The 26375-nt window shown below is 37.5% G+C and overlaps 1 protein-coding gene across 6 annotated transcripts in view; it reads left to right on the forward strand.

The window, feature by feature from the left end:
• The window catches only part of ANKRD28 (ankyrin repeat domain 28), a 175981-nt gene that overhangs the window by 107497 nt on the left and 42109 nt on the right, over positions 1-26375 (forward strand). For 5 of the 6 annotated variants that reach the window (XR_004349733.1, XM_032630908.1, XM_032630909.1 and 2 more), the window contains exons 4-8: positions 3519-3589; positions 9225-9425; positions 11115-11202; positions 16755-16897; positions 19466-19678. Coding sequence is in view for 5 of the 6 variants with exons in the window: in XM_032630908.1 (XP_032486799.1) it covers positions 3519-3589; positions 9225-9425; positions 11115-11202; positions 16755-16897; positions 19466-19678 (716 nt within the window). In the remaining variant the exon portion in view is untranslated. Of the gene's footprint in view, positions 1-2222; positions 2322-3518; positions 3590-9224; positions 9426-11114; positions 11203-16754; positions 16898-19465; positions 19679-26375 lie in introns of all 6 variants that reach the window. The other variant, XM_032630910.1, reaches the window with a different exon arrangement.

Here is a 26375-nt window from a genome sequence, read left to right on the forward strand (position 1 = left end):
TTAATTTCCAAGGAATTAAAATATCTGATTAGTGTTACTAGAAGATGACTTAACATGAGTGTCTTCTGAGATAGGATATGATTAGATGTCTAAAATCCCATTGTGCTGATCTTCCTGCAGTTAAGTATCTTTAGAATCTTTAAAAAAGAGCAAGCCAAATTTTTTATCAAGTTGTCTACTAGTTGCAAGTGGCAGCATGTTGTGTCCTCGTTAAGCCACTAGTGGATTATTTGTTATAGTCACTCATGTTTTTGATAAAATTAACTTTGAATTTTTTATTAAAAGAGAAAGAAAGACGATTTAATTAATTAGTTAATTATTGTAACTTAAAATGGAAGAATGAAGCAAGCAGGTTTTTTACTTTGGGCTGCCAAATGCACCATAAATATTAGATTTTCTTCCTTCAGTTGTATATCTGATAACCCATTTCCAAAAGAAAGACAGACTATCTTCACCCTCTTCCTGCTTTCCAATTTTTTCTTTGCACTTGAAGCCAAATTCTTGGAGTGTTTTTTCATGACCACTCCTTTCATTTCATTTCCTCTTCAGTACATTTCACTTTTTGAACATGTAGTATTTCAGTTTCATTTCCGAATTAAAATATACACACCTTTAAAGGTATACAGCTTACAGCACAGTTGCCTTTCTACCCTAGTTCCCCATCACATCATCCAATTCTCATTGCCCCCCACCACCAATGCAAACACATAGGCAACCGCTGTTCTTAATGTCTTAGCTTTCCTCCAGGGTTTCCTTTTGCAAATGTAAATATAGATACTTAACTCTTCCTTTTTCTATGTAGAAGTAAAGAATATTATGCATACAGCTCTTACTTATTGCTGTTTTTACTTTTTTTTTTTTTTGGCGGTATGCGGGCCTCTCACTGTTGTGGCCTCTCCCCTTGCGGGGCACAGGCTCCCGACGCGCAGGCTCGGTGGCCACGGCTCACAGGCCTAGCCACTCCACGACATATGGGATCTTTCCCGGACCAGGGGCACAAACCCGTGTCCCCTGCATCTGCAGGTGGACTCTCAACCACTGCGCCACCAAGGAAGCCCTATTTTTACTTTTTATTTCTCAGATCTTTATCAGCACGTAGAGATCATCCTCATTTTTTGTGACAGCCACATTCTATTTCCTTGTCGGTTAATGCCTTGAATCAGACTTCTGACCCTTCCCATTTGTTGGAGGCCCATTTTCAGGCCTCATTCTTCTCTACTTCTGTCTTTCCAGGGTACTTGCGTCTTTTGAGTGTCTGTGTCACTACCCTTCAGGCCTTAATGCCAGGACCTGCCCTCCTACTGTGCACATAAATACAAAATCATAGAAAGAGTTACAGGGATTATAGAGAACCATTGAAGTTCCAAGTGATAAATGAGGAGAAGGAAGGAGCCTCTTCACTGTCTCTAGGGCTCCAACTTTCTGACCCGTGAACATTTCAAGTGTTCGTGCTCTTACCCAAAACAAATGCTGACTTTATTGTGGTCAGAAAAGCTTCTTTTCACCATTTTGGTCTCCACAGAACCTGGTCAGTAGTTGTTTATATGTTTATTACATTAATATACCACTGTCTCTGGCTCTGGTTGTTTTTTTTTTTTTTTTTTTTTTTTTATTGGCTGTGTTGGGTCTTCATTGCTGCACGTGGGCTTTCGCTAGTTGTGACGAGTGGGGCTACTCTTTGTTGTGGTGTGCAGGCTTCCCACTGTGGTGGCTTCTCTTGTTGCGGAGCATGGACTCTAGGCACGCAGGCTCAGTAGTTGTGGCTCGTGGGCTCCAGAGCGCAGGCTCAGTAGTTGTGGTGCACGGGCTTAGTTGCTCTGCGGCATGTGGCATCTTCCCAGACCACGGCTCAAACCCGTGTCCCCTGCATTGGCAGGCGGATTCTTAACCACTCTGCCACCAGGGAAGTCCCTCTGGCTGGTTCTTTATTTTGCTGACTCCCTTTCTTTCTCCCACAGCTTTAAGCAATCTTGAAAGCTCTCCTGCTGGTTCATGATTCACTGGCCCTGCCCGCACAGAGTTCAGCTTCAACTGCTGCACTTGTGGATGATTTCCTACACCTGCCTTTCATTCATTTTCTCTCACATTCAGACTTATAAAATCTACCTCTAATGTATCTGTGCTACATGTACTAGGTACATTGGTTTGTATGTTAATCTTCTTTGTTGGTTTTTTTTTTGTTTGTTTGTATTTTGACTGCCGTGCTGCATGTGAGATTTCAGTTCCCTGACCAGGAATTGAACCCGTGCCCCCTGCGTTGGAAGCTCGGAGTGCTAACCACTGGACCACCAGGGAACTCCCCTGTTAATTTTTGTAACAAGGTAGTAGGGGATCTGGTTTATAGATGAAGAAATGTAGGTTCAGAGGGATCATACAGCTAGTTAGGGACCTATAGCTAGAGGTTATTCGGGCTGTAACTTGGAGTCACTGCACTTGATTATTACTTAGAACCTCACACTCAAAACAATGTAAACATTAGGATGTCTGAGTTCTATCCTTGGTTCTGCTGTAGTTGGCTCTGGCGGTGAGCTGCTTGCTTGTACCAGCATTTCATCATCTAGAAAGTATGGAGGTTGGACTAGGTTCCTAAAGCCTCTTCTCACTTAGCTAGTTATTATTCTAGATGTAAATCTAGGATTGCTCATAGTGCAGGACCTGTTGCAAGTTCCTCTAGTCCTGAGAGTCAAGGTGGTTTCTCTCTACGTAGAGTGATCCCACAGCGTGCTGCTTCTGTTTGGTGGGGATTTAAGCACCAAATCAGTGGATTTTACATAGATGATAGATTTTTTCCCCCTCAAATTACATAATGCACTTATTGTCTTACTAAATTGTATTTCCATTCTATTAAGGAAAATTTGTGTCCATTGACTTAATGATTTTTAAACAAAAAATACATAGTTGATTTGTTTTAATTATTACTACTTTAGAACTTTAGGTAGAACATGGAAAGACATGTGGATTGGTTCATTTCCTTTCTCAGTATTTTCCCCTAAGTTTATAGCCATTGTATCCATTTATAAAATAACTTTATAGTACTAAAGCATTTTTAATCATTACTGGAGAACTATTTTGATATTACTGTATTGCATTATAACATGATACATTCATTAGTAAAGAATTATAATGAAGACTTTGTAATGGTCTACGTTTTATGTCTTAGTATTCTTATTCATGTATTTAAGTATTTGAGGTTTTTAACACAAATTCTACATTGGGGTCTGATTTTCATTTTGGATGTGCTCTGTATAAAGGTGGCTTTTCTAGACTATATATAAAATGATGTTTCTTTGATTTTTAATAAAAAGAGCTAATACCTTACTGGATAATTATATCAATTAAAAAGGATAGTTTTGTTTTGTAATTTAAGGGTGATTTATTAGCAGAAAGTATAAAAATGAAGTACTACATTTTCAGTTGTTATTTATCCAATTTGGACTATATGTAACTAGTATTTCAGGACATTTACTTAAAATATTTTATGTAAAATATTTCAATTTATTTTTTTCTTCTTGTTGCAGGAGCTAGAGTTAATGCCAAAGACAACAAATGGTTGACACCTTTACACAGAGCAGTTGCATCTTGTAGTGAGGTATGAAATTTCTCTTAGTAAATATTTTGTATATAAAATCATTAAGTAGGCCTGCCTATGAGTCCATATTCAAATTCTGTATTTTCAAAAAAGGAAAAAGCAACTGAAAATACCTAGACTGGTCACTTTACTTTGGAATTCGTTCAAACCAAGTTAATTGTTCCATTTTCCTTTTGTGACTAAGGCCTCTTGGAGAGTCTGAAGTGGCAGAGAATAGAAAACCCTCCTTCTGTACTTCTTACAAGAGAGCAGTTGTTTTTCTATCTTACAAATTCCTCCTCAAGGCTTTTCTCTGCTGACTGGTTCACAGTAGCCTAAGAGACGTGTTGCAGAGGTTCTGCTGGTTGTGCTCAAGAAATAATCTCAACAGTGTGTAATGACTAAATGAAATATTGTTTAGGTAAACACTGAAATTAGTTTCAGAAACATTACTTGATTTCACATGTTGCCAGTTCTAAATACAATCTTAAAATATGTTAGGTGTCTTATGAGGAAGAACAATTCCTTTTTATTTATAATCCTGTGTATTGTTTGACCTTCAAGATAATTGACATTTTGGGAGAAAGTTCATTTTTATATTTGTCATATCTTCTAGTCCTCATAACATCCTTGTAGGATAGATATTTTAAGGAATTGTGTAGTTAATAATTTGCCAGAAACCACTCAGCTGTTGAGTAGCAGAGATGACACAAGTACCTGGACCCTCTTTTTTTCTGTCATTTTACTGCCTTTCTAAAATGGATTGGGTGATTGGGTGCTTTTTACAAATGCATTGTGCCCAAAGCACCCCTTTTACCTATCTTACGATAGTTGAAAACATTTTTTAAATAAAGGGTGGGACTGTATAAATTAATGTTTTCTTCAGTTATTCAAATTGTGGGAGACGAGGGAGGGTGGCTACTGCTGCTTCTCCCCATCATGGGGCCAGATAGTTCTGGAGAGAGAAGGGGAACACATGCCTTGGGAGGATGTTTCCCCAGGAGGAACTGGGGGCACTCCTTTCTGTTCATTCTTCTTTGTATTCCTCATTTCGAAGTACACCTTGAACCCCAAACGAGAGTTGGGTGAGTGAAGAGGAGTGGAGGAGAAGGTGGCTGGAAGGGAGGAACTGTAAATGCTGCGGTGTGACAGAGGCGGTCTGTTGACCATAAGCCTCTGGATCGAGAGGGGACGGTGGTCCTTGGTGGCTACAGCTGGTGAACTGTGGGACTTGGATCAGGAGACACTGGCTTCAGATATCACCTGCCACTTTCTAGCTGTGTGATCTTGGGCAAATCTGGGAATTCTGAAAACTAAGACCTATTAACCAAAATACTTTGAACTCTGAAATTCATGGTAATGTTTTTAAGTTAGTGGTTAGCCCTCTTGCAGTGAAGTTTCTTTAAATAAAGGCGGTTAAGGAAGATAAACGTTGCCATCATGGCAACCTATTGATAAATTAGTCATACTTACCTATTTTTTGGTATGACTCTTGGAAATATGTCTATTAAATTTAGTGGAGTTTTGTCAAATTAAATCATCAGAAAGAACACGTTGTATATTCATAGAGATTGTAAAACAGGCCAAAGATTCTTTAAAAAAATAATTAATGTTAAAGGTAGATTGCAGGTTCCACCCACAGACCTAACTGCTGATTTTTTAAAACTATGTATGTGGCTTGAACTTAAGGGCAAGCTGTAGGTTAGAAAGCAACAGATCCTAATAAGTTTAAGTTTAAGCTTTTCAACCTAAAAAAGGCTTAGGCTTTTCATCCTAAAAAACTACTAGGCTATGTAGTATTACAACTCTTCTGCAGGATTATGGGAAACAGCTATAAAATGTAACCATTCCATAAAAATATAACTTCTGTAAACCCTAAGCCCTAAGGATTATTTTTCTTTTAAAAGGAAAATGCCATGATTAGAGAAACTGCTAGGAAACCTAGTCAAGTTTATCAGTTTCACTGGTGTTCTTTTAATTATTCTTGTCATATCCTAAGAGCAAAAGAAAGCTATACTTACATTACTTACTTCATTTAATAGAAAACATAACCGCAAAGGGGTATATAAAAAGGCAAAATTTTAGGTAGCTTTTGGTTTATGTTTTTGAGATACCATGAAAGAAGTAAGCTCTACAGAAGATGATTAGAGTGACTATTTTCTCACTTCTCCCAAGGACAGAGATGACTAGCATTGCTGAAGATGCATAGTAAGGAAGTTAACTCCTCACAGACAGTGGATGTCTTAAGGCTTAATTCCCTCACTGAACTTGGGTTTAGAAAGACTGCTTCGGGTTAACTATACCAAGTTCCCCAGCTCTCCTTCCGTGACATGGTTTCCATGCACCTGGTCATATTGTCTGGCTGCCCCATCTTTTCTCCACCACTGGTTTGTGACTGTCAATCTTGAAGTGTAGCATACAATCTAGCTCTCCATAAATGCTGAGTATTCTTCTGAATAAATCAGTTTCTGAATATTAGGGCTTTGTGAGTGTGTGTGTGTGTGTGTGTGTATTTATTTATTTCTCTATCTGTCTATCCATCCACATCACACTGGATCCTCTGAAGGATATGCATTTATTTTTTTAACCTAACTCCAGGAATTAACATTTTAGTTCTATCAAGATAACTGAGTTTAAAATATATTATCATGTGAGGTATTAGTGGTTCACCCAAACATTGTGTTTATTTGGAATGTGTTAGCCCTTCTTTTCCCTGTGCCTGACCCTAAGCTATGAATAAATAAATACTCTTTGGATATAATTAGTTAACCTTTTGTTATCACCCCACCTCCATATTTCTTAATCTTATTTAAATCAGTATCATAGGTTATTACTTGTTTGTTTGAAGTCAAGGCACACCTGCAGCATTTCTTACACATGCATACCCTCTAATAATGGAAAAATCGGGATCAAGGTTACTATGGTAATTCTGTCATTAGTAAAACTATATCCTTGGTTATCTCTGCATTTTTTTTCTAAATGCTTGTAATGTGTTGCTAATAAAATCTAGAATTTTACTAGGGTAAGACATCAGGCTCATTGGTTTGTAATTTCCAGAAATTTACCCTTTAAAAATTTTTTTTTGTTTTTCTTTTTGAATCTCCTGTCTTTAGAGAGTTCTTTAGTTTTCTCTAAATTTTCAGAGATCACTGCTATTGTGATATGGCACTGACGTATATTATTCTGAGTAGTAAATGATGGATGTATTAGTCAGCTCAGCTGCCATAACAAAATACCATAGACTGGGTGGCTTAAACAACAGAAATGTTTTTTCTCACAGACTAGAGGCTAGAAGTGTCAGATGAAGGTCCAGTAGGGTCAGTTTCTGATGAGGACTCTCTTCCTGGCTTGCAGATGGCTGCCTTCTCACTGTGTCCTCACATTTGGTCGGGGAGGGGGGAATCTCTCTCTCCCTCTTCCTTGTCTTAGAATGCCATCAGTTTGATCAGGTTAGGGTCTCTCCCTTATCATCTCATTTAACTTTACCGCTTTGTGGTGGGGGGTGGTTAGGGCTTCGACATGAATTGTGGGGTACACAATTAAATGTCCCCAACAGTGGACCCAGGGTTCAAACAGTCTTAGTCGTTGTGTTTACAGCCTTCTTTAGGTGCCATCTTACCCACCCTCAACCATAAACTGGATTTATTCTTGTTTTTCTGTGAAACGAAATTATAGCTTTGATTTTTCTGTTCTTGCTGATGGAACCTAAGTATTCCACACACTTTTCAGAAACTTAAAGGTATGCGTTGTGAATTCCAGTTGGAAATAATTAAGGCAAGCCTGGCATCTATAGTATGCTGTATTTGCCCAGTTTATCTAATTATAAATTCTTCATTTTGTTTTTAATTATTTTCTAGTACATCTATTTCCCAGGATGGTATTAGTGTTACTCCCTAAGTCACAAAATACCCTTCTTGAGGATGAAGATTGAGAATCCTGACAGTGTTTGTACTTTGTTCTCCACGATTCTGAGTATATATTCCTCTGTGTATCTTTTTCCCTATATTCCTTTTTCTTAATTGAAATATAATTCACAGTAAAATGCACAGACTTTAAGTGTATAGTGTTGAGTTTTGGCAAATGTATACACCCATGTAACCTTTCTCCCAATCTAGATTTAGAAGATTCCATCACTCCAGCAGTTCCCTCATGTCCCTTTTCAGTCAGTCCCTCCTGTCCCCAGAGGCACCTCTCAATTGCCTGTTCTAGAATTTTATAAAAATGGAATCATACAGTATGTACTCTTAATGTCTTGACTTCTTTTGAGATTAGTCATATTGTTGTGTACATTAGTGGTTCATTTCTTTTTATTGCCGAGTAGTGTTTCCTATATGGATGTACAACAGTTTATCTGTTTTCCTATAGGTGGACATTTACATTTCTTGTTTTTGGCTCTTATGAATAAATAAAATAAAAAATAAAATAAATAAAAACATTCTTAGATGGGTCTTGTTAAAATTTCTCTTGGGTAAATAGCTGGATTGGAATTGTGGGGTCACAGGGCAGGCCTCCATATGTCTTTACTTAGCTACTCAGCAGGTCGATAGATTGATGGGCGTCTCTCCAGTATTTTGCCAACCTTGTGCTGGTTCCCATATTTCAGCAGTTCTGATTACTTTTTATTTCAAAGGCTATGTGCAAATCATGAATAATACTATTTTGCTTGGTCTTCCTTGCTACTTTGCATAGTTAGTTATTTTAATCTTTTGAACAATCTTATGTACGTTAGGTTTTTTTGCTTCATAGCAGACTTGAGATGAGTGATGGACAGGTGCTCTTTCCCCTCTTTACTGATAAGAAAACCAAGGGTCAGTTTTACTAGACTTGAATAGTTATACCTTGTAAATGACAGAACTGAGGTGATTTGGTTCTGGTCCTTTTCATTTCATATGTAGTTTGTTGTTCATCTGCCAAAAATAGGATTATCACTGTAAGGAGAAAAATTTTGCTACGTTTAGTTCTGATTATATTGCTTAATATTGATGACATACTGGATTCCTTTCGATTTTGCCATGAGTCCAGTTTATGGATGTTTTGTGACATTTTTCTTGTGCTTCTGGGAGACCAATCCCTTTGAATAGTAAATTCTTAATTTGCCTTGTTAACACCAACTTTCCCACCAGGTAGCATCACAACAAAGACTTCTTCCCTCCCTCCCTCCCTCCTCCCCTCCCCTCCCCTCCCCTCCCCTCCCTCCCTCTAATGAATTAGATCCTAGTGATTTTCATTTTGTAAAATATAGCATGTGGAATACTTTGGGAAGTAGTATGTTTAAATTTTTATATATTTAATGGCAAAGTGATAAATCTACTTTTTAAAGCTTTGAAAGTATAAATTAATTGTATCTCACCATCTAGAAAAGCAATATTAGTAATGAATGTTTTTGAAGAATATTTGTCAGTATTTCTTGTACATTTTGATAGAGACTGATTGTTGTGCCTTTATTTGGAGGATAGAGAAAGGGAATGTTTTATTTTGATGTATCTTGCATGGCTCTGAGTACTGCCTTTAGTTCAAGCTATTTTATTTTCTGGCTTGTTGATAGCAGGTTCTGCCAGAACTATTTTTATTTTCTCAAGAAATTTTATTTCCTTCATGTGTGTACAATTTCTAAAGCTGTTAACTCATTTGTCTTGTATATCTTCATATGTTTTAGGAAGCAGTTCAGGTACTTTTGAAGCATTCTGCAGATGTTAACGCTAGAGACAAAAACTGGCAAACCCCTTTACACATAGCGGCTGCTAATAAAGCTGTAAAGTGTGCGGAAGCTTTGGTCCCTCTGCTGAGTAATGTAAATGTGTCTGATCGAGCAGGGAGAACTGCACTGCATCATGCAGCTTTCAGTGGACACGGGGAGGTAAGTGGTATTCAGTTAGACAGTGATTCTCTCTCTCTGCGTGTGTGCCCACCCCCCCCCATTATTAATGAACTTGCCTATTTTGCTCATTTTTTAATTTTGCCTTTTTCAAACCCTCAGACTTCTTTTCATGATAATTCATGATATATAACTTTCTCAAATTTAGAAATTTATTTATCAGATACAGCCCCTGCAGTTGAATTTCATGGTCAACCTGGGGAGACAAAGGACAACACTGCCAACTGTAACACAATGTGAAAAGTATGTTCTGTCATTGCAGGAAAAAATGTCTAGGAGGGTGGAACAGTTTCATTGTTCTCCCAGAAAGATGGTAGCAAAGGAAGGTGGAGTGTAGAAAACCTTTTTTTTTTTTTTTTTTTTGCGGTATGCGGGCCTCTCACTGTTGTGGCCTCTCCCGTTGCAGAGCACAGGCTCCGGATGCACAGGCTTAGCGGCCATGGCTCACGGGCCCAGCCGCTTCGTGGCATGTGGGATCTTCCCGGACCGGGGCATGAACCCGTGTCCCCTGCATTGGCAGGCGGACTCTCAACCACTGCGCCACCAGGGAAGCCCAAAAACGTTTTCTTATAGTTTATTTTGAACATTTAGTCAAGAATTCTTTGATGACAGACCATCAAAAGAAAACAATTTAAGAAAATTAATATTTAGTTATCTTATACAAGGAGTATTGGTTAATGTTAAGTGTGCCATAGCAAAGAGTGGGGTTTATGTATGTACATGGAAGACTTAGGAAAGAATGAGACTCAGAGTTAGAAGAACCTTTGAGGGCAGCTTGTCCAGTCCTTCATTTTTGTTGCAGACACAGAAACTCAAAGTAAGTAAAAATGGTGGTCCTACTGTATAGCAGAGGGAACTATATTCAATATCAATTCTTTTCCTGTAATAGAAAAGAATCTAGAAGAAATATATGTATATATAAAACTGAATCACTTTGCTATGTACCTAAAACATTGTAAATCAACTATACTTCAATTTTTTTTAAAAAAGAGGTAAAGTGACATTCCCAAGATTCCATGGCTGAGGGCTAGTCACTGCAGTGATGTTTTCACTGTTCTTCTCGGCTTTTGCAACATAAAGAATTCTTGTCTCTGCTGCAGTTCAGGTCACTAGATGAGTCCCTTTTTGACATCTGGAATGCCCTTTCTAATGGGGAAACTATTGTAAATATGCTTGAACCTAATGGAAATGACTTTTTTTGGTACATTTTGAGGTAAGTAGACTGTGCAGTGACCTTCAGGTCTAATCATATTACGGACACTGCATCTGTGTTTGAATTAAATTTAAGCCGTTTCTGGGATCAGAATGCACTTTGAATTTTAATAACACTTTGGGCTATAAAAAGGAATAAAACCTGTTGTTAAATACTCTCCCTTTAGACTTTCCAGATTTGTGCTTAGTTGTTCATAAAATACCAGGACACAAAGTGGCATCTTTAAAAAGATGCTGATGCCTGACTTCAGTAACCACCATAGTGAAACCTTTTTTCGTATATTGTCCTGTTGTTTATTAAATTATGTTAAAGCATCTTCAGTATATAGTCTTATCTTTCCTTTCTACAAATGCAGAAATTCGGTGCCAGAGAGCTTGAGATGAGTAGTTTTCACGATGGATATTCATGAACGGTTCTGCTTCTGAATGTTGATGAAACTGTGTTTATTTTTATTCCAGATGGTGAAACTACTCTTGTCTAGAGGTGCCAATATTAATGCTTTTGACAAGAAAGATAGACGTGCTATCCACTGGGCAGCATATATGGGTATGTGTATTTTAAATTTATTCTTTGACATTAAGTATTAAGAAAAAGTTGGACATTTCGTTCTTGCGTTTGGTATAACATGTCTTTTGGGATAGTGAGCAGTTGCACCATATCTGAGTTTGCTGCCCAAGTGGAACCAGCCTGGCAGTCGGGGGAGGTTTGCCAGGACAGGAGTATATTAGGTCCAGTTCTCCTGAAAGCTGTTTAAAATTAATTGTTTACTTTTAAAGGGAGAGATGTCCTAGACACAAGTTTGGGATACAGAGTTTAGATTGGTGTTTACTAAAAGCCCATTCTCATACCCATCCTGAACCCATCCTTGTTTGTATGGGAATATTAAGGTAGAAGTTGTGAAGATGTATTAAGAAGCCTGTTATCTTGTGCCAAACACTGTGTTAAATAGGCATATCACATTTGATTTCTACCACAGTAAGAAACTGAGGTTTAGATATCAACTTTTCTGCTTTTAACATTCTTGAGGGAATTCCCTGGCAGTCCAGTGGTTAGGACTTCTCGCGTTCACTGCCGAGGGTGTGGGTTCCATCCCTGGTTGGGGAGCTAAAATCCCACAAGCTGCGCAGTGTGACCAAACAAAGAAAAAAAGGATTCTTGAAAAGTCTTAGGATCTGCACAGTTGCAGTTTGAAACTAACAGAGCTCATGGGAAAATGGTCCTGAGGCAGACTGCTTAAAACCTACGCAACTCCACGAGCGGAGCACTAACGAAAGCATTAATGGGTTTTTGAGGTAACTGGGACAGCCAGGGAGGAGAAAGGTCAGGCTTCCACAGGATACTTTAAAACGCACAGAAAGAACAGAGCAGAGATGCTGGCCTGCAGGCGCTAAGACCACGCAGGTCGAAGTGGATCTCAACCTGCTGCAAACCTTGCAAGTCCCATAGGGCTAGGCTGTGCCTCTGGAAGGCAATAGAGCTGAAGAACTCCTTTCTTTGCAGCCATGGAGCTCAGGGCTTTTTCTTTTCCTCCCAACAGTCTATTCTGCTTCTGCTCTTCTTGCTCCACTGACTTAGGAAAAATTACATGGACTGACGGACCACGTAGTGCTGGTCTCATTCCCATGTGCCTCTCATACTGACTACAGAGACAGTCTAGCCCCTCTTCTCACAGGCATAGCTTATCCTCACTACTCCCTACCTTTGCTTTTGTCTTTTCCTAGCTCTCACTTAAAATTCAAAGGTTGATAGAAGATTATTAATTTTAAAAACTATATAAAATTGTAAAATACAAAAATGTAAGAAACCAAATGAACTCAAACCAGTTGACGGTAACCCCAAGGTCCAGGAAAATCCTTTGCCCATCATAGAAATAACTCTTGGGCTCTTGGTGTTTCTCTCACACCAAAGGTTTGTGCCTCTAGTTATGTCATGGGCACTTTTCTTCTGTTAACTGAAGGTAAAACATCCAGAAGCAAGTCTCCTGTGGTGTCCTAAAGTGCCCTCCTCACAGCCTGTAGGTTTTCTGTATTTTAAGTCTTGGGGATTTTTCTGAATATTCTGGAATAGCTTATTCTTGACGGTTCAGGCACAGATAGTCTGTGATTTTAAACTATATACCTTATATTGAAAGGTTCACACATTAAGCAGAGGGTATCAGGCCTTTTATCTCCAAAGAATTAAACTTGGCTAAACAGCTGTTTTCATAAAATTGAAGGCCAAGGAATTTTGTGGGTTGCCTCTAATTGAGCTCCCAGAGTAGCTGGGTGTGTATATCTCAGAGGCCCTTGGATGGCTTTGTTTTCCTTGATCTACTAAATGTCATTTTTCAGGCCGATTGTGGATTGTAAAAGATATTCTGTATTTCTTGGACCTCATAGTCCATTTAATTTTTGAGCATAAACATTCAGGGATTCATAATTTTCCTTTCCCTGTCTCTTCCTTCCTTTAAGCTTGGAAAAAGAGGAGTATTGACACACAGTTTCTAAAACCATTCAGTTGTTTTAGGTGTTCAGGATTAAAAAGGAGCTAAATATATGAAAGTAGGGAGTTACTGCCTGGTCTATTAAGACAGGCCTTAAGTCCAGGTCATTGACACCTCTAGAGAATCTGCCAATATTAGCCTAAGAGACATTACATTATTGCATTACATGTCTTCTTGTAATTTATTTCTCACAGGCTTCTGTATTTGCCCTGGCCTTCTGTCCCCTGGTTGAGGCTACCCTTACTTTTCTGTTAGGTTCTACCTCTTATACTTATGCTATGATTGAATCCTGTTTATGTTCCCCAGCCCCACCTCTGTCCCCAAATGAACTGATCATTTTTCCCTCCCTACGCTGTGTTTGCTCCTACCATGAACCGTCATTAAGAATCCATTTACTGTTACTGATGAACCTAGTTACAGGGCAGGAATAAAGAGGTAGACATAGAAAATGGACTTGAGGACATGGGGTGGGAAGGCGAAGCTGGGGCGAAGTGAGAGTAGCATCGACATATATACACTACCGAATGCAGAATAGTTGGCTGGTGGGAAGCAGCAGCATAGCACAGGGAGATCAGCTCGGTGCTTTGAGATGACCTAGAAGGGTGGGATAGGGAGGGTGGGAGGGAGGCTCAAGAGGGAGGGGATATGGGGACATGTGTATGCATGTGGCTGATTCACTTTGGTGAACAACAGAAACTGACACAGTATTGTGAAGCAATTATACTCCAATAAAGATCTGTTTAAAAAAAAATCCATTTACTCATTCATCTTTTCTGTTGCCTTCAGTGCTTTTAGCAATATCCAGTCACTTTTTACCTCAAAGTACCTTACTGTGATGACTTTGACATAGAGAGTACTAAATAAATATTAATTACCTTGATAAGCAACTCATTACATTAATTCTTCTTAAAGCAATGCATAATTTAAGTTGATGTGAAATGGTGTTTTTCTTCTTACTTTCCTTTCCATAAAAACTTGTGAGCATAGCTCATTTTACTTTTATTAATACATTGATGACAAAAGAAAAATGTAGGGAATTTTCCAAATTCCTGACGGATAATGATTACATTTATCAAATTCACGTTGCATAGATATAATTTTTTTAAAGGAGTTATTGACTACAGAATTACCATGCATGTCTGCTGTCTTCTAAAAATACACCCATATGAATTGAATGAAATCTAGTCTCCTTGGTAGCATCGTTCTATAAATTGATAAGGAAAACACATACGTATTCTGGCTGGGTTCCACCTTGCTAGAACAATATCATTTATTTCACTCGAGAACTTTCTTCCCTTTTTTCTTTTAAATAGGTCACCCCAAACTGGCTATGGAAAGGCCCCTTCTTCATGTTTTCAGTGGTCCGTTAAAGGAATTTTTACATATTTCAGAAATGTGATTAAATAAATATTTGTCAATTTTAAGATTGTAAATTTCCTATGCATGGCACCTTTTAAAAATAGGGCTTTATCGGTCTCAGGAAAAGTTCACACTTCCTGGAATCTACATAATTAATATGATCTAAGTCATTTACTTAGAATGATGTGTTGGTTTTGGACAGTTTTTCCATTATGTTTGTATAATGGGCCTTCTAGTCTTAAAAATCAGGAGAATTTGTTTCTTTTTGGCATATTTAGTGAATAATATGCATTTGCCTGGTTTAAAAAAGCTATATTTATGCGTGAGCCTCCTGGGCATTATAAGTCCTGGTTTTTAATACATTACAGTAAACCCAAGTAGTTGTCTTTCTAGAGCCATAGATCAGAGAGTAATGTGTAGTGAGATCTTTTGTACCAGTTAGTGCTCTTATATGATAGTCACATTTAATTTGGCATCTAATGATTTGACAGATATTCTTTTGATTTTTTCCTAAAAATATAGTAGATATTTTTCATATTGAAATGGGGAAAAAAACAGCTGAATGTATCCACTTTAATTGATAATTTATATATATGAACAACTATATCTACTTGATTCTTTATGCATCTTGTAGACTCCTTTTTTCAAGGGGGCAAGGCACTGTGTTTGAAAGTCTCATTTTTATAGTTATTTACTTTATATACTCCTTCCCTATGAGGGGTATTAAAAATGGCATCATTAGCAACTCGTTTAATGTAACATATTTATTAGGTACCTATATTGTTTGAAATACACCAAGAAGTAGAACATAAGAGCCTATGATATTTGCCTTTAAAGATATATATATTTGGGAACTTAATACATAAAAGTAATTAAAGAGTTTGTTAAATAATGATTCAAGTTTAAGATACATCACAAAATATTATTATGTATGCTTATTAGATAGTATTTACAGGTACATTGTGCTTTTGGCCACGTAATTCTAGGCAACTAGAAGCCTTAAAAAGACTTCTAGGGAAGATAGGAACTGACATGACCTTCTTCGAGGATTAGTAACAACGATTAGAAAGAAACGTCCAAGCAGAACATTCTGTACAACGTAGGAATCAGTCCGATGAACAAAGGCACAGAGGTGGAAAGGCTTTTGGGAGGAGGAGAAAGTACTGTATAATCTAACGTGACAAGAAGTGAGGAGATACGAAAGGAGAACAGTGGTTCTCCCACCTTCCACCTGGCCTCCTTATGTGGTTGGGTAGGGCCTGAGACTAGTTCTGCCTAATGAAAGTAGCATCCCCTGTGGACCAGAGCATTTAATTGCTGGTGTGAGACTGTAGTCTGTTGCCCTTTCTGGCACAGTGACCAAGCTGCCTTCAAATCATGTGTCAGCTCCATGAATCTGGATCCTTGCGTGACTGAGCAGAGCCCTCTGGCCAAGCTATCATAATGCTAACAAGAAATAAAGCACTAATTGTTTAAGCCACTGAGATTTGGGAGTTGGTTGTTAACCACAGCATGTATAATGTAGCCCAGGGGTCCCTATCCCCCAGAACCGGGCCACACAGCAAAAGATGAGCCGCAGGCAAGCCAGCCAAGTTTCATCTGCCACTCCGCATCCCCCGCATAGGGCTGAACCATCCCCCCCATCACTCACATTACCGCCTGAACCATTCCCGCCCCACCCCCGCCACGTGGAAAAATTGTCTCCCATGAACCCGGTCCCTATTGCCAAAAAGGTTGGGGACTGCTGACCTAGCCTATCCTGATTGTTAAGGCATCTGGTGGAAATAATAAGGGAAAAGAAGTTTTTAGCTGCGTGTTCTAAAGACCTGACATTTTTTAAGAAATAAGCCCAAGTCACTCCCAGACTTCCACGTAGGAGAAGATTCTACAACATAAACTAATGTCTTACATTAGACATGAAAAGCTAACTTAAGAACTGGAGAATGTATTAAAACAACCTTGGAAACAACAAGATCTAGGTAAAAGGAGGATTGCAGGGTTATCATTGGATAAAACAATTAAATGTATTATTTTCAATTATTAGTTACCTCTATCAGCATTTATCAAAATTATCCTGAATTCTTATTTTTTTCTTCTATCCTCTCTCTGGTTATAATGTGATTAATTGGTGACTTGTCATGCATTATCTAGTTAATTTGTATTGTATTTTTACCTGTCTTTAAAGATATTCAGGATTGTATTTCATGTTTTCCATACACTCATCTTCTTCTTGTTTTCTTCATAAACACATTTTCAGGTCACATTGAAGTAGTGAAATTACTTGTGGCACACGGAGCTGAAGTGACATGCAAGGACAAGAAGTCTTACACACCTCTCCACGCAGCAGCCTCTAGTGGGATGATCAGCGTAGTCAAGTACCTTCTTGATCTTGGGGTTGATGTAGGTGTACAGACTAAGCAGTACAGAAGAATGGAGCATTTTGTGTGTTCGTGATTTTGTTGTTGGCAGAAGTTATTTCAAATTTAAAAGATGATTTCTTACAATAAGATTTTTGTCTTTTAATAGTTTTATGTTTATAGTCCTTCACGTAATATACAGTGCACTGATGTCTGACCAAGTCATGAAGTTAGTCAAATGTATTAAGAGGTAAAATATATTCCAAAGGTGAACGGTTGATTGACAGAAGTTTTTCTTTTCCATCACATTCTAGGCCCTGTAGCTTCATTTCAGCTATGGAAACCAGCAGATCAGACATATTTGGATTATTTTCCTAAGTGGCTGGGTTATTGTTAGTATTATTTGCCCAGTTTGTCTAATATTTCCTTTAAATGACCGTAGCTGTTCACATTACAGGATATTGGCCAGAGGCAGGCAGGAAAACTAGAGGCCTTTGGCCTATTAGCTGCAAGTGTTCCTTACTGTATGATGTCTTTGGTTCAGAGGGGTTGCTCCTTCATCTGAATATATTTGATTACGGAACTGGGATAGCTAAGAATACCTGGAACTCCCACAGTCCATCCTTTAGGCACAGTTCTGACAAACTCATCTGGTCTTTAAAACACAGATGAAAAAGCAGCCAGGTAGAAGGAGAGAGGGAGGTAGTTTAGATCAGCTGCAAAGACAGAAAGATAGGTGGTAATCTGGTTGGACAAAGAATACGTGGCAGAACTGTGGAGCTGGATAGCCTATTAATTTAATTTAAGGACTTTGTGAAGCACTTAGTTATTGAAAATGTAGGGATCAAAAATTCAAACACATTGTTAGGTAGAAGCTTGTAGAGTGCAAACAGATGAAAGTTTTATTTCAACTCAGCACTTCCTGTAGCTCTGTTTCAACGGGGTGATATAATGCCTTAAGAGACCCTTGATCTAGATAAATGAGATAGCCTTGTTTCTGATCACTGTTTCAAGTCCATTCTGGTGCAATTTTTAAAGCTTATGTTATTGACAGCAAAATTATAAGCTCTGGTGAGAGTGTTCTTCAGAAAAAGTGGTCAAACTTAGAGCCATTTAGTGACATGTGGCCTCCAATTGCATGACTTAGTTTCCTAGAGCTGAAGTGAGTGACTTAAAACAATAAATTTAATCTCTCAAAGTTTTGGAAGCTCCGAGGGAGAATCTTTTCTGTGTCCGCCAGCTTTTGGTGATGAAATCTAGATAACTTGACTAAAGTTAAGAGTTGCTTTTTCACTTCCTCTAATTTCTGTTACCAGAGATGTGAGAAAAGAAAATGTTAAATAAAGTTGTGATAAGTTGGGGCCAACCACAAGGTTAGAGGGCACAGTCTCCACACAGGACTGACTTCAGTTTTGATGATTCACTAGAAGGACTCCAAAAACTCACTGCAAGCTATTATACTCACAGTTATGGTTTATTATGCAGAAAAGATACAAATTAACATCAGCCAAAGGAAGAGACACACAAGGCAGAGTCTAAGAGTATTCTAAACACAAAGCTTCCATTGGCCTCTCCTTACAGAGTTAGGACTCCTTACTCTCCCAGCATCAGAACGTGACATATGCACATAGTATTGCTAACCAGAGAAGCACTCCTGAGCTTTGTTTTCAGAGTTTTATTGGGCCTCCACTACATAGGCATGATTGATTGATCAAAATTGCTCATATGGTTGATTTCAGTCTCCAAGTCCACTGATACCAGCGGACCCAAAGCCCCTCCCGTCCATCACATGGTTGGTTTATGTGGTGTGGTTGGCCCTGCCCTAAAGACCTGCTGTGCCTGCTCCTACTCTCAGGTCCAGGGTAGCCAGCTCAGCTGTCAGGTGTGCCATAGATGACCTCCCAGAAGACAGGAGCGAAAGTACAATTCTTTACCACAGAAAAGTTATGTAAACTTTAAAATATTCATCCAATATATTTTTTAAGAAATAGAAAGATAAAGAAACTTCAGTTACATGAATTATTTCTCAATGTTGACTATATTTTTTGAGCATATTCATTTTGGTAAAATGTCAGTATGTAGGCTGGAAAATATCTAAAGCCCAAGTTTGTTGCAAAAATGGATTAAATAGAAAAGGATGTCAGTAATTTAAAAAAAAATCTTTCTCTCTACTAATCACCAACTTTATTAATCTTTTGTCACTGTAAATAGCAGAAAATATGCGTGTTTTTCAATATGTGTCAGAATTTTCAGTTTGTGTTCATTTTTCATGATTCTTAGAATTAATTCTGTGATTGTCCCTTACCTAGAATGCTTTTAAAAATATATTATTTGTTTTCATTTTCCTAAAATATCTCTTGGAATCATTCAGTTTTGTCATGAAGTAGACATTGTATATATAAGTTATGTTCCCTGAAGCTACAAAATCGTTTGACACCAAAATGTTGTTCATTTTTTTTATTGAAGTTTAAGATTATAAGCCATATCTGTGTATTTATCCCTGTTTGTTTCTCACTTTAATAATTAGATTTCAACCACAGTGTTGCTAAAATAGCTCACAACGATAATTAGGAAGACTGCTTTAAGACTGACAATTTTTTTCTTCCAATAGATGAATGAACCAAATGCCTATGGAAATACACCTCTTCATGTAGCCTGCTACAATGGACAAGATGTTGTCGTGAATGAACTTATAGACTGTGGTGCTAATGTAAATCAAAAGAATGAAAAAGGGTTTACTCCTTTGCACTTTGCTGCTGCATCAACACATGGAGCATTGTGTTTAGAGCTTCTAGTAGGCAATGGGGCCGATGTCAATATGAAGGTATGAAGTAATATCAGAATCCCTATCTAGTATTTAGGAGTTCACTGTAGTATCAGTAGCTACTAAAAAGGAGTGAATTACTGATAACACACAGATGAATCTTAAAAATACTATGCTGAGTGAAAGCGTTACACAAGAATATATTCACTATTTCCATTTATATAAGATTTTAGAACAGACAAAATTCCAGTTATATGGGGTTCCAGACGCTACAGTTGGGGAAATAAAAAAAAGAGAGAGAGAACAATTGTTGCCTCTGGGAGGAGGGATTGATGAAAAGGGGGTGTGGGGGAACTTTCTCTGTGGTGGTAATGTCCTGTATTTTGACAGCTTTGTGTTATATAAATAAGTGTTAGTCAAAACTCATCAGGTGGTACATTTTTTGTATGTCTCATTGCATGTAAATGTTCCCGTAGAAGGTTACAAATCAAACAAATACTGAACCCTAGTTAATGATATGCATACCAAAGTGTTTAGAGGTAATAGGTAGTGATATCAGCAGCTGACTTTAAAAAGCATCACTTAGGGACTTTCCTGGCGGTCCAGTGGTTAAGACTGCACGCTTCCACTGCAGGGGGCACAGGTTTGATCCCTAGTCTTGCATGCCACGCGGTGTGGCCTACCCCCCTCCCAAGAAAAAAGCATCACTTAATTGCACGGGTGGGTAGAGAGATGGATGTATGATAATGCTCACATAGTAAAATGTTAGTGGTAGATTCTAGGTGGTAGGTATATGGGTGTTCACTGTAATATTCTTTCAACTTTTCTGTTTTGAAATTTTTCACAGTGTTAGAAAAATTAGAAGACTGATACAGTGTTTTACATATAAGAATAGTTGCTTTTTGGTTTTTTGGTCATTCGCTTCCAAGAGTGAACATTTGAATTTTAGAAATATGTGAAAATTCTGGAGCCAAAATATACGTACCTTTACTGCATAATTCTTTGGAAATGCACATGCAACCAGTTTTGAACATAACTACTTCATAATGTATAATCATCATTTTATATTTTCCAAGATGCTTTCACTGATTGCTTCTGTATTAATTTATTAATTCATTCTTTGAGCACTTGCCAAACCATGTCTTGTGGTGTAAAGAAAAGAAAACCACAAACAAAATTGAACCGTTTAGGATTAGTAAAAACATTTAAGCTTCAAATGTTTTCAGAGCTTTCATTGCATAAAATTTCAGCTTCTATTGTAGGTGTGATGAGCCAGTGTCTTTCAGACTGGTAGAGAAAGGAGTCCATTTTCTTACCTGTCTAACTTTAGAAAATCCTTTAACGATGCCACTGACCCACTCTGACAGCTGTAGCAGCAGCAAGCCCATCTATAATTAGGTCGTTGCTCTAAATTGCCCCTTGCCAGCTAAAGGACAAAATTTATACATATCAACTTATGGAAGGAAAGGGCATGAGATATCATAAAGAACTCCTTTCTGGTTAAAATGTCTCTTTTACGAATATACATTTAAAGCTTTCAGTTCTCAATCAAATCACCAACTAAACTAAAGTTTTATTTTTAATAATTTAAATAACTTCTAAATATTTACTGATAAGTTCAAACTGCTTATTTTGATTTGAAGAATTCCTGCTGTTTGGATAATCAGTGCCTAGAAAAAATATCAGAATTCTTGTGGGGGTGGGAAGTTAGTTACTTGTTTCCTCAAAAGCCTAGTAATATTTTTTAATGAAGAGTTTTTCAAAATAAAAAATTTGAAATTATCTTCATATTCTTCAAACGAAAAGATCTCATCAAGTAGTTTTAGTCTCTGTGAGACCCCTTTATGATAAAGGGGCTGTAGTTAAAATTATCTTTGTTAAATATTAAGTATCATGGAATAAGAGGCTTACCTATATCATTAACTATTATGCATTTTTTAGTTTATATGGGGCTGGGTAAAAATTAGGCTTTCTATTTTATACAGTGCCATTTAGACATGACTGTTTACTATAATTTGAAGATAATTAATCACTTGCTTCATGTCATTGCCTATGTAGCTGACTCTAGTACCTATGATTATTTTTAAGTCTGTATTTTCTTTTGAAATGTTGAGGTGAGAATCAGTTCTACAAGAGGGTCACTTGTAGTATAATGCTTAGCAGTGGTCTTATTTGAAGTTACCTCCCTAATGATTTAGAAAATTCAGTGGTAGATTTTACACATGACAGGGGAATGTTTTAGCAAAACAGTTAACATGTGGTGGTTAAGTAGATTTGAAGACAACAGACCATGATGCTGGTTTAAAAATAGGTTTCATAAAAGTTGCTTTAATTTTGTCTAAGGACGTATGACATCCTGCTGATGTGCAGTTGCCCAGTTATCTTACTGCCGAGTTCCATTGAAACACACTCCCTAAGTTGTTGATGACTTCTGAGGTACCGTCCAACTGACATTATGTAAAAATTGTTGATAGCAGTGAGTTTTCAACGCATAAGAATTTGCATTCATTCAAGAATATATCTTCGTTCCTGACACTATGTTTCCTGTATTTGTCAAATCGATGCTTATCGAATTATTGTTTGACTAACGAGTTAAGGCTTTGACATTTGCCTTGCAAGAAAAAGATTACAGTTGTTGACCCTCAAGTTCTCCTTATCAAGGTACCTTTCTCCTTCATCTTTTCCTCCCATTCCATTCTCTATTTTGATTTTTCTGTCCTTGATCAGGTTGTGGATGACTAGAATTGGAATGTGAATTTAGATTTGTAATTATTCAGTTTATAAGTTTTTTGATTGGTTGTCCTACAGAATACTACATAGAAGTAAAATGAATGGGTTTTTTTTACATATTTATTAGAGTATAATTGCTTTACAACGGTGTGTTAGTTTCTGCTTTATAACAGAATGAATCAGTTATACATATACATATGTTCCCATATCTCTTCCTTCTTGCGTCTCCCTCCCTCCCACCCTCCCTACCCCACCCCTCCAGGCGGTCACAAAGCACCGAGCTGATCTCCCTGTGCTATGCGGCTGCTTCCCACTAGCTATCTACCTTACATTTGGTAACGTATATATATGTCCATGCCTCTCTCTCGCTTTGACACAGCTTACCCTTCCCCCTCTCCATATCCTCAAGTCTGTTCTCTAGTAGGTCTGTGTCTTTATTCCTGTCTTACCCCTAGGTTCTTCATGACATTTTTTTTTCTTAAATTCCATATATATGTGTTAGCACACGGTATTTATCTTTCTCCTTCTGACTTACTTCACTCTGTATGACAGACTCTAGGTCCATCCACCTCATTACAAATAGCTCAATTTTGCTTCTTTTTATGGCTGAGTAATATTCCATTGTATATATGTGCCACATCTTCTTTATCCATTCATCCGATGATGGACACTTAGGTTGTTTCCATCTCCAGGCTATTGTAAATAGAGCTGCAATGAACATTTTGGTATATGACTCTTCTTGAATTATGGTTTTCTCAGGATATATGCCCAGGAGTGGGATTGCTGGGTCCTATGGTAGTTCTATATGTAGTTTTTTAAGGAACCTCCATACTGTTCTCCATAGTGGCTGTACCAATTCACATTCCCACCAGCAGTGCAAGAGGGTTCCCTTTTCTCCACACCCTCTCCAGCATTTATTGTTTCTAGATTTTTTGATGATGGCCATTCTGACTGGTGTGAGATGGTATCTTTGTAGTTTTGATTTCCATTTCTCTAATGATTAATGATGTTGAACATTCTTTCATGTGTTTGTTGGCAGTCTGTATATCTTCTTTGGAGAAATGTCTATTTAGGTCTCCTGCCTATTTTTGAATTGGGTTGGTTGTTTTTTTGTTATTGAGCTGTGTGAGCTGCTTATATATTTTGGAGATTAATCCTTTGTCAGTTGCTTCATTTGCAGATATTTTCTCCCATTCTGAGGGTTGTCTTTTGGTCTTGTTTATGGTTTCCTTTGCTGTGCAAAAGCTTTGAAGTTTCATTAGGTCCCATTTGTTTATTTTTGTTTTTATTTCCATTTCTGTAGGAGGTGGGTCAAAAAGGATCTTGCTGTGATTTATGTCATAGAGTGTTCTTCCTATGTTTTCCTCTAAGAGATTGATAGTTTCTGGCCTTACATTTCAGTCTTTAATCCATTTTGAGCTTATTTTTGTGTATGGTGTTAGGGAGTGATCTAATCTCATACTTTTAAATGTACCTGTCCAGTTTTCCCAGCACCACTTCTTGAAGAGGCTGTCCTTTCTCCACTGTACATTCCTGCCTCCTTTATCAAAGACAAGGTGACCATATGTGTGTGGGTTTATCTCTGGGCTTTCTATCCTGTTCCATTGATCTATATTTCTGTTTTTGTGCCAGTACCATACTGTCTTGATTACTGTAGCTTTGTAGTATAGTCTGAAGTCAGGGAGCCTGATTCCTCCAGCTCCCTTTTTCGTTCTCAAGATTGCTTTGGCTATTCGAGGTCTTTTGTGTTTCCATACAAATTGTGAAATTTTTTGTTCTAGTTCTGTGAAAAATGCCAGTGGTAGTTGGATAGGGATTGCATTGAATCTGTACATTGCTTTGGGTAGTAGAGTCATTTTCACAATGTTGATTCTTCCCATCCAAGAACATGGTATATCTCTCCATCTATTTGTATCATCTTTAATTTCTTTCATCAGTGTCTTATAATTTTCTGCATACAGGTCTTTTGTCTCCTTATGTAGGTTTATTCCTAGGTATTTTATTTTTTTTGTTGCAGTGGTAAATGGGAGTGTTTTCTTGATTTCACTTTCAGATTTTTCATCATTAGTGTATAGGAATGCAAGAGATTTCTGTGCATTAATTTTGTATCCTGCTACTTTACCAAATTCATTGATTAGCTGTAGTAGTTTTCTGGTAGCATCTGTAGGATTCTCTATGTGTAGTATCATGTCATCTGCAAACAGTGACAGCTTTACTTCTTCTTTTCCTATTTGGATTCCTTTTGTTTCTTTTTCTTCTGTGATTGCTGTGGCTAAAACTTCCAAAATATGTTGAATAATAGTGGTGAGAGTGGACAGCCTTGTCTTTTTCCTGATCTTAGTGGAAATGCTTTCAGTTTTTCACCATTGAGGATGATGTTGGCTGTGGGTTTGTCATATATGGCCTTTATTATGTTGAGGAAAGTTCCCTCTGTGCTAACTTTCTGCAGGGTTTTTATCATAAATGGGTGTTGAATTTTGTCAAAAGCTTTCTCCACATCTATTGAGATGATCATATGGTTTTTCTCCTTCAGTTTGTTAATATGGTTTATCACATGATTGATTTGCATATATTGAAGAATCCTTGCATTCCTGGAATAAACCCCACTTCATCATGGTGTATGATCCTTTTAATGTGCTGTTGGATTCTGTTTGCTAGTATTTTGTTGAGGATTTTTGCATCAGTGTTCATCAGTGATATTGGCCTGTAGTTTTCTTTCTTTGTGACATCCTTGTCTCGTTTTAGTATCAACGTGATGGTGGCCTTGTAGAATGAGTTTGGGAGTGTTCCTCCCTCTGCTATACTTTGGAAGAGTTTGAGGAAGAAAGGTGTTAGCTCTTCTTTAAATGTTTGATAGAATTCGTCTGTGAAGCCACCTGGTCCTTGGCTTTTGTTTGTCGGAAGATTTTTAATCACAGTTTCAATTTCAGTGCTTGTGATTGGTCTGTTCATATTTTCTATTTCTTCCTGATTCAGTCTTGGCAGGTTGTGCATTTCTAAGAATTTGTCCATTTCTTCCAGATTGTCCATTTTATTGGCATAGAGTTGCTTGTAGTAATCTCTCATGATCTTTTGTATTTGTGCAGTGTCAGTTTTTACTTCTCCTTTTTCATTTCTAATTCTGTTGATTTGAGTCTTCTCCCTTTTTTTCTTGATGAGTCTGGCTAATGGTTTATCAATTTTGTTTATCTTCTCAAAGAACCAGCTTTTAATTTTATTGATCTTTGCTATTGTTTCCTTCATTTCTTTTTCATTTATTTCTGATCTGATTTTTATGATTTCTTTCCTTCTGCTAACTTTGTGGGGTTTTTATTCTTTCTCTAATTGCTTTAGGTGCAAGGTTAGGTTGTTTATTTGAGATGTTTCCTGTTTCTTAAGGTAGTATTGTACTGCTATAAACTTCTCTTTTAGAACTGCTTTTGCTGCATCCCATAGGTTTTGGATCATCGTGGCTCCATTGTCATTTGTTTCTAGGTATTTTTTTAATTTCCTCTTTGATTTCTTCAGTGGTCACTTCGTTATTAGTAGTGTATTGTTTAGCTTCCATGTGTTTGTATTTTTTACAGATCTTTTCCTGTAATTGATACCTAGTCTCATACCGTTGTGGTCGGAAAAGATACTCGATACCATTTCAGTTTTCTTAAATTTACCAAGGCTTGATTTGTGACCCAAGATACGATCTATCCTGGAGAATGTTCCATGAGCACTTGAGAAAAATGTGTATTCTGTTGTTTTTGGATGGAATGTCCTATAAATATCAATTAAGTCCATCATGTTTAATGTATCACTTAAAGCTTGTGTTTCCTTATTTATTTTCATTTTGGATGATCTGTCCATTGGTGAAAGTGGGGTGTTAAAGTCCCCTATTATGTGTTACTGTCGATTTCCCCTTTATGGCTGTTAGTATTTGCCTTATGTATTGAAGTGCTCCTATGTTGGGTGGGTACATAAATATTTACAATTGTTATATCTTCTTCTTGGATCGATCCCTTGATCATTATGTAGTGTTCTTCTTTGTCTCTTGTAA

Source organism: Phocoena sinus, chromosome 4, assembly GCF_008692025.1.
Source record: "Phocoena sinus isolate mPhoSin1 chromosome 4, mPhoSin1.pri, whole genome shotgun sequence".
Taxonomy (NCBI): Eukaryota; Metazoa; Chordata; class Mammalia; order Artiodactyla; family Phocoenidae; genus Phocoena; species Phocoena sinus.